The 8,902-nt window shown below is 50.2% G+C and overlaps 1 protein-coding gene across 1 annotated transcript in view; it reads left to right on the top strand.

Annotated features, from left to right (window-relative positions):
• The first annotated feature begins 1,543 nt into the window (after window positions 1-1,543).
• Window positions 1,544-8,902, top strand: part of PAPPA (pappalysin 1) — a 241,998-nt gene continuing 234,639 nt past the window's right edge. The window contains exon 1 of the mRNA XM_081282172.1: window positions 1,544-2,091. Coding sequence (XP_081138298.1) covers window positions 1,671-2,091 — 421 coding nt within the window. The 5' untranslated portion in view covers window positions 1,544-1,670. The remainder of the gene's footprint in view (window positions 2,092-8,902) is intronic.

The following is an 8,902-nucleotide window of genomic DNA, read 5'->3' as shown; positions in this document are numbered from 1 at the left end:
TAAGGGGGAGCTTTTGAGTTCCATAAAGAGGGGGAAAAAAGAAAAAAAAAATATTACATATATGTCCCAGTTCAAAAACAGATTTACAAAACAGCAAATGGCCAGATCCTTTCCTGTGACTTGGACAATAACAGAGAACCAGAATTGCTTAGGTTGAAATTAGGTAAACTAATATTTTGCTCTCGTTGTTTGTATAATACTAAAATAATTCTTAACCACCAACAGAATATTTTTAAGAGTATTCAGGGGAATTCAGAGACCCAGTTTCGCTGGGTCTACAGCTTCTGAAAGACAGATGTCCCGGAAAATGCCTTTCCCTCTGCTGTCTTCTGATGACTCCATGATAGATTTGGGAACAACTAGGGTTAGCTACAACTGGCCACTCTCGGGGCTCTGGGAAGAGGGGGGCCCTTCATCACTACACTGTGGAACTTCAAGAAAATTCTGAGAGGGAGAAGGAAAAAGGGAGGAAAGACTGGGAAGGTAAGAGAGAAGGGAAAGAGGAAGAGAGAGGAATGGAACAGGGGGTGAAGGGGAGAGAGAGAGAGAGAGAGAGAGAGAGAGAGAGAGAGAGAGAGAGAGGTAAGAGGAAGGAGGGGGAGGGAGGGAGAGAGAGGTGAGAGAAAGAAAAAGGGAGGAGAAGAGAAAGATGGAGAGAATATTTTTAAAATTTGAGAATCAAGTTTCAAGACACTTTATGTACTATGGAAAAGGATGAGGTTTACCAGCAAAGTGCAAAGGGGATCCTGAGAGAAGAGATAGGTTTTTCTCCCGCCAGGAGGGGAAAAAAAAATCAGGGGAGCGGGCGAAGAGGGAGTAATGAAGAAGGGGGGGGGGGGAACAAGCAAAACAAAACGAAAACAGGAATGTGTGTTTTGAACAGGAATGAGGAGAGCTGGGAGGACCATAAGGGGGTGTGTACAGAATTTATTAAATTGTTACTTTAAGATTGTCTTCTTTAAAAAAAAAAAAAAAGAGGGGGGGGTGGTGGAGAAGCGGGAGCGAAGGAAAGGAGGCAAATGGCAAAGTGGAGGAAGGCTGGGTAGCTCGGCCTCTCCAAACCGATTGATTAGTCATGATCCCCGCAGTTTTAACAGGGACTCATTCAATTGAGAAGGTGGAGCGCTCGGGAGCAGATTAGCTTACGCTTGTTTACTCATCTTCTGAGGGATTTTTTCCCCCTCTTTCCTTTCATTTTGTGAAGAAGGAGGGAGGGGAGGGGGGACTGGGGGGGGAGAAGGGGGCTGTGGCTTGTGTTATAAAGGACGCAAAAAATAAATAAATTAGAGCATCTTTTGGGGGGAGGGAATTCAGCGGATCAGTGTCTTAGAGGAGCTTTTTTTTTTTAGAGCGAGAAATCATATAAAATAAAATGAAATAAAACAAGAAGGAAGGTAACCAGCTGTTAGAGGGGGAAATAAGGCAGATAAAGGAGCGGGGAGAGAAATTAATTGCCAACCAGGAGGAGTTGGACTGTATTTTTCAAAGGTGGGGGGAGTGGAGCACACACCTTGAGGAGGAAAGCGAGAAAGAAAAGAAAAAAGCAAGTGGAAGGGGGGGCTCGCCCAAGAAGGGTGAACAAGAAGAAAGTCGAGGCGCGGAGGCTCCCAAAGCTGGCAGCTCCGGGCGGCGGTGCAGGGGCGAAGGGGGGGCGGGGGGGACCGTCGGACATGCGGCTCTGGAGTTGGGTGCTGCGCCTGGGGCTGCTGAGCGCCGCGCTGGGCTGCGGGCTGGCCGAGCGCCCCCGCCGGGCCCGGAGAGACCCGCGGGCCGGCCGCCCCCCGCGCCCCGCCGCCGGCCCGGCCACCTGCGCCACCCGGGCGGCCCGCGGCCGCCGCGCCTCGCCGCCGCCGCCGCCGCCGCCGCCGCCGGGCGGTGCCTGGGAAGCCGTGCGCGTCCCCCGGCGGCGGCAGCAGCGGGAGGCGAGGGGCGCCGCCGAGGAGCCGAGCCCGCCGAGCCGGGCGCTCTATTTCAGCGGGCGCGGCGAGCAGCTGCGCCTCCGGGCCGACCTCGAGCTGCCCCGGGACGCGTTCACGCTGCAAGTGTGGCTGCAAGCGGAGGGGGGCCAGAGGTCCCCGGCGGTGATCACAGGTAGGCGAGGGCGCCCAGACGGGCGCTGCACCGTCCCCGTGGCCCTTGAAGCGCGCGGGTGCCTGGACGCGGGTGGCGAGCGGGTCGGGGGCTTGCGGGTGTGTCTGTGGGGCAGCCACCTCGGGAGCCTCACTTTGTCCCATCTGAGGAATGGGCACACGGGGAAGGTGTTGCTGCCTGCCCCCCCAGCCACCGTGAGCAGAGTGGGGAGCGTTCCAGGCGGCTGGAGACCCTGAGTCGGGGAGGGCTAGTCCCCGGGGAGCCTAGCGCACGGAAGCAGTTCTCTGCATTGTCAGACGGACTCTGTCTGGGTTGGAGAGGGAGGGGAGGATGACCCAATTGGGTTGCATGTAAAAGGAAGCTAGGGGACCTTTGATTTCTCTGACTTTTTGGTGGAGGTAGCCCCCTGGATTGGCCCCTTCACCCTGGAAGCTGGCAGGGACGATGTTGTTGTGATCATCAGACTTAGAAGTCCTCGAAGTGCCCCAAAGTCGCTCTGTTTGAAACCTGCCTCTGAGATCCACCTCCCTTGCCCCCCAAGTCCCCCAACACACACCGGAGCCCCACGCACTGTCCTCCCATATCTTTGCTTTTAAAGCCCGCTGCCTGTCATTCGGAATTGGGGAGAGACCTTCCTAACACACACCCCGCCAGCTTTCTCCAGACCCCGCTGCGAAATGGGGCGCTTTTCTCATTTGGGACTTTTATGAGCCCATAATGAATTTGAGTTCTCCCTCCTTACCCTCCCTCTCTCTCCCCTACGCAGCAAAGCCCATAGTGAAACCGGACACTTAGCGAGGGTTGCAAACCTTAGAAATGCGCCAACATTCATTTTTCCCCCTCTAAATGAATCTGTGGAAATGCCTTTAATAAAACTGGGGGGTGGAGGGGGCGGCGCTGGAGGAGAGAATGAAAGTTTTGCTTCTTCGGTCTGGGAGATTCCCTTTCTGCACACTCTTGCCATGTCCTGGGACGTCTTAAAGTGAGAGTAGGGGTTCCCCCTTCGCTGCAAGCCAGCAAACGTGTGGAGGCGTTTTGCGATCCCACCCCCTTACACACACTTTCTTAGAAGGGGAAGCTCCCAGAGCTCTTCCGACAGTCTGCTTCTTTCTCGCCTTGGCTTGGACTTTTTCTGACAATGTGCTGACGATCCTATTTCCATGAAGTCCACTTCAGGGAACCCAAACTCTTCTGCTGTACCAAAAAGATGTCCCCTCAAAGCCCGAACTTTCCAGCTACCAAACGAGAGCAAGAACTACTCCCCCAACACACACAACTGACGTCATCGTCATCGCTTGCTATTTTTCCTTTTTTCCCGGGAAAGGAGAAGGAAACCGGGCTCACTCGCTTTTAGCTCCCCTAGTCAACCAGAGCAGGATATAACATGGAACAGAAGAGGCAGTATTCAAAATAATAATGACGACAGTGATAATTCAGGGATGTGGTGTGTACTTCTTCTTTTTTATACATATGAAAAGCAGTCTGCTGCTTGGAGGTGATTTAAAAAAACAACAACAAAAAAATAGACCTAGTTTTTCCGAGCCTTTACCTGTCCTACTGGTGATTTGGAGTATTTCCCCTCTGAAGAGGAGAACCCAGAGTTATTTAGGTATCATAAGTGAAGGGGTATATGTATTTGTGTGTATGTGTGTGTACACACACACACACACACACACACACACACACACACACCTGGGATTCCAGGGGAGATTGCTTTATGTGTCTATAACTCAGACAAGGGTCTCTTCACATGCGTACTCTTGATACTCATTCACTCTTTTCACACAAAGATTGTTGCAGTAAAATACTTTAATTGGATGGAGGACGTTAAGCTATTATTGCTTGTATAAAATGCCTGGTCCATTTTATGTGTGGAAATAACATTCCTCTCAAAACGAAAAAAAAAAAAGGCACTGCTGTCGTGTAGCCCCAGAAAGCCAGGAGCTTTTCTCCCGAGGATTCTGGTGGATTTTTTTTTCCCTCCCCTACTTGAGTCTGAGCCAGATTTGGCGGTGTGTAAACACCTGGCCCAGAGCCAGAAAAGACTCCTTCTGCAGTATCCTCTACACGGTACAGACTGTTGGAGGAAAAAGAATCTGCTTCTCCTTGAATTAAAAAGCAAACAGAAGTGCTTTTCCAGCTCCCTCCTGGGTGTGTGCTGGGGCTGGGAGAGGCTGGACACTCAGGTGGGTGCAGGAAGTCCATCCTCGCGCGCAGGGACCTCAGGTGCCCAGTTGGCTGCCTGACCTCTGCTGGCTTTCTCTGGCTGGGCGGCACCACTTTCGCAGGAATCCCTGGTCACCTATCTTGAGAGCAGTCATCGCTCAGCAGGGACTACACTGCTATTTCGGGCAGAGGGCTGCTTGCTGACTTGCTGTCAGGCCAAGCTGCCTTACATCACTCTTTGCTGCAGGATTCAATTGGGTTTCATAAAGGTCTAATTTTACGGTGCTGTTAACCAGGTCTGTCATCTGCCAGGGGCAGCCCTTGCCACTCCTGGTAGGCTGGGGGTGCTCCCTGATCTGCTGGCCTGGGGTGCTATTTCCACCCAGGTTCAAACTTCAGGGACACCAGTTCAGGCCCTCTCCTGAGAGGCAGGGGAAACAGTGAAGGAGCAGTTTGCTTCTGAAGCTTGGAAAACATGCCTTTCATTTTTCTAAAAGGGAAGGAGAGGGGGAATATATATATATATATATATATATATATATATATATATATATATATATATATGAAGGTTTATGCAGGCAAAAACAAAGACAAAGTTAGAAAGTGCCTGCTTGCATGCTGGGGACCCACTAATGATGAATGGTCTTTAGGACTGAAGAATTCTTTAAGGCTTCTGTGAGAAGGGTCCTCAGAGGTTACCCAAGCTAGTCAGTCACCTTTTATGCCAGATGGGGAGAGACACAGAGAGGGACCAGGTGGGTGCTGGCTGACACAGCTAGCTCCTCAGTAGCTTCTTCAGTGACTTTCAGCCTTGCCCCCTACATGCTGAGAGTACATAGCTCATAAACACCATCTCCTCTCACCCCACACAGACCCACCACCCAGATGCAGCCTTCAGCCTTCCTGCTGGCACACTGGGCTCCCTTTCAAGTTGGCCTGGGCTTGGGGGCTTGTTTCTGACACATCCCTTTGCTTCTGTATCACACGGTGCAGGATCCGGACCCCTGCCCCTCATCCCCATCTGCACCCCCCACACATACACCTCTCCAGTCTGAAAGAAAGAGAAAGAAAACAATAGACTCAATTTGCTCCATGGAGCAGAGGCCCTGAGCAGCAGTTAATCTTGTTAAAGTTTCTCCTAACCTGTTAGATAAGTGAAATGTGGACCCCACAAGTGTTGCCCGCCTCCCAGCCTCAATCCCACTCCCCTTCCCTGGAATTCCAACTCAGAAGGAGAAAAGGATTTTCCTACCTCCCACCCAGCACCTCGGCCCGCCAGTGTCTTTTCTCTTGTTGGAACTGTTAGAATGGATTAAGTTTGCTGGTTTCCCTCCAGAGTCTTCATCCCTCCCATCTGCAGCCCCTGCTTCATACTTCTCACTCTACCTCTCAAAAAGAGTTGCACAGGTTTTATGAACTTCATCTATTAACATGGCTCTCCCTTAACATCTGTGATCCCACCTGGCATCTAGAATACCGCAGTGGTTAGAACCCTGTTTCAGCAGGTGGATCACCTACAGGGGAATCCACCCTTGCCCTGGACTAGCTGTGTGACCTTGGGCAAGCCAGCTGACTGTTCGGGGCTTCAGCCTCCTCATCCACAAAGTAAAGGTGGGGTAGGCACTTATCACCTAGGGCAGAATGAACTTGAAGTGAGCCTGTGCGTGGAAAATTCTTAGAATCAGACTTGGCATGTAGAAAGTGCTTGACAGATTTCATTCTTATTAGTAGATGTGATTTTTCAAAGATTTCAGTCCTGGCGTTTTTAGAGGCAAGAAGGAAACCTCCTCTCCTGGGTGCCTGCAGGGTGGCAGACTCTGCTGGGGGCATGGCCTTCTGCCAGAGCCTTTTACCCTCAGGACCACCCTGAGAGATGGACATCATTGTCCCTTCTTTATAAAAGAGGAGTTTGCATCTCAGAGAGTTGGAGTGACTTGGATGAAAGCCCCACAGGTCTTCTAATGGGCAGGGCCCACATGTGAACTCAAGTTCCAAGTGCTTGCTTCCTGTGTCAGCAGAGAAGTGACTTAAGTACCCTTCCTTAACCTGGCTGCAGAACATTTCCATTCTATTTGGCATCTCTGTGCTGACGGCATATCTATAGATTAAAGAGGGTGAGAAAGAGGAATAAGTCTCACTTAAAAATTTTGAGTTGACTTAACATATCTGTTTTTCTTTTTACATCAAATAATCTGATGGACCAGGCTTGGAATTTCTCTTTCCATTCTTGCTGGGTGATCCAGTTGTCATTTCATCTCTTTATTGCTTGGTTTCCTCCTCTGTAACATGGGCATGATGATTTTAGCATCTTTCAATGAGAAATATGCAGAGAGCACCTCACATTGTCCCAACTTGTATTAGGGATTCAGTCAGGGTGGCTGGATCTTGTATATAACCACATCCCTCTCTCCCGGTTGGTCAGTTTGGTCTTGTGGAAGAGGGACTCATTTGTGCATTTGTAGTGCTTCTCTTCTTGAATTACTGAGGAGTCTTTCTAGAGTAACACTGGAACATGGAGAGCAGTTAGACTCCTTCAGATCTGTTCTTTTCACTGGGATCCCTTCCTTTTCCTGATGGAGATAACCTCTTGCTAGTAAGAGCCAAAGAAGGCCCAGAACCACTGAGTCCTGTATCTGAGGAAACCAGTGCCACTGAAGGAGACAAAGACAGACAGAAGCCACAGATCTACAGTCACATGCTTCCTTTTCCTTCCCCAGGTGTTCTCCAAACTCTCATTTTCTCCTGTGCTGCCATTCGGTGGGAAAATGGGGGTGATGGGGACTGTGGAACCTGGGGAAGAACCTTCCATTGCCCTCTGCATAGAGGCAGGCAACCGTGAGGTCCAGAAGCAGGGAACTCAGGACTGCCCAGGCCTAGACCTGGCAGTCATCTTGATCAAGCGGCTCACTGCACTGGGGAAGCTGAGGACCAGGACATGGAGCATTAACAGTATTCACAGACCACCCCTCTTAAAGGGGCTTTGGAGATCTTTTGATCCATTAGATACCATTCCTGGCTGCAATTAAAGTCAACAGCTTTTAAAAGCATCTCTCAGCCCAGGCTACCCTCCAGGGATCCTGATGTCATGGCCTAGGGTTGACCTGGGACCTGGTGTTTCTCCAAGCTTTCTCCAGTTATGTGGGAGGATTATCACTGAGGAGAATCACAAATCTAGTCTGATGTGCCCTGGTGGTACAGGTGGAAAAAGTGAGAATCAAAGGGGAGGTGACATCACCTGTTCACTGAGCTGGTTACTGACTGAGACTTTGGAGAAATCCAGTTGTCCCAACTGTGAGTTGTCCCACGAGAAGGACTCTTCTTCCATCCTAAGTCCCCCTTGCTTACCCCAAAGTGTGGGTGCCGTGGGCCCTGACAGCCCATGCCTTCTCCTTCCAGTACCTTCTTGAAAGCATGAATTCCTCTGCCAGTGGGTCACACACTGAGTTCCTTGCACCTGATTTCAAGTGAAGCCCAGGGGTTTAAAAAGGGAAGCTCAGCTCTGAGGCATTTACCACTTTGCCCTGAGCTGGTCCTGTGAGAAGGCGTGTGTCCTATTATCTAAAAACCCCTCAACCTGGGGTCACTCTGAAGCCAGTTCTGCCTTCAGGAGTCTCAGGTAAGGAAGAGAGAAGATCCCAGGACCCCAGGTAGGACTTGTGAAGGCAGCCTCCTTCCAGTGTGCCCCTGGTCATCTGCAGCTTCTCTAGGATGTAGTTCCCTCTCCCTCCGTGTCTCCCTCTTACTGCATTGAGAACTCGGCTTCATACCTTGATGCAGTTTCTGGAAAAGTTCAACTGAGACTCTGACGTCAGTAACTCAGAACTGATTTGAAAGGTTTGGCCTCTTGGGTGATTTGAAGACCTGAAACTGAGGATCAGAAGGTCTGAGTTCAGGTCCTGGCTTGATGTCCTCTGAGCTGTGTGACCTGAGGCCTTGGGGAGAGGTTTTCAGGTGTGGTTATTTTCCCAGGGACCAGGTGTGACCATGGCAGGGAAAGCTCTCAGCTGAGACCAGAACCCCATGCACATGTCAGCACAGTGAGGAGGAGCCAGAAGGTGAGATGTGAGGGAGTTGTGCTGTCAAGGTCATTCCTAGACAGGTGCCTTTATTATCATGGTTCGCACTGGGGATGATAAATAGCGATCGAGTTAGCAAACCTTCTCTTGCCTGTGACCTCACTGGAGTCCTTTGATGTTGGCACTTGACAAGTCCGCCGAACTCTGCCACTTACTGCTGTATGACCTTGACAACTTACTGCTCCTGCCTGGGCCCCAGGGTTCTCAGGCTGCAAAAGGAAAGGTAGGGAAAGAACAGGAACTTTTACACTGTGCCCCCCAATCTCAGGGAAGGGGAGAGGCTAAAGAGCCAGCCTCCACCTCCCCCACTTTCCCTTCACTTCATTCTGCGTAAATTGTCATTCTTTAAAATTATCTTTGGAAGAAATATTCCTCTATTCAAGGAGTTTGAAGGAGCAGGAGCTGAGCTTAGGGAGTTGTTCATTTTGATGGCTGTGATTATCATGTTGTTTTAAAAGATTCCAACTTGTTATAAATGCTTATCGAAGTATTAATGGGTTAAATATATCTATTTTTTTCAAAAAGCTTCAGAAAAAAAACAAATAAAAACAAAGGAGTTTAGGGGTAAG

Source organism: Spermophilus citellus (genome assembly GCF_964194105.1).
Source record: "Spermophilus citellus genome assembly, chromosome: 2".
In the NCBI taxonomy this organism is placed as follows: Eukaryota; Metazoa; Chordata; class Mammalia; order Rodentia; family Sciuridae; genus Spermophilus; species Spermophilus citellus.
This window is presented reverse-complemented; position numbering and strand designations above follow the sequence as displayed.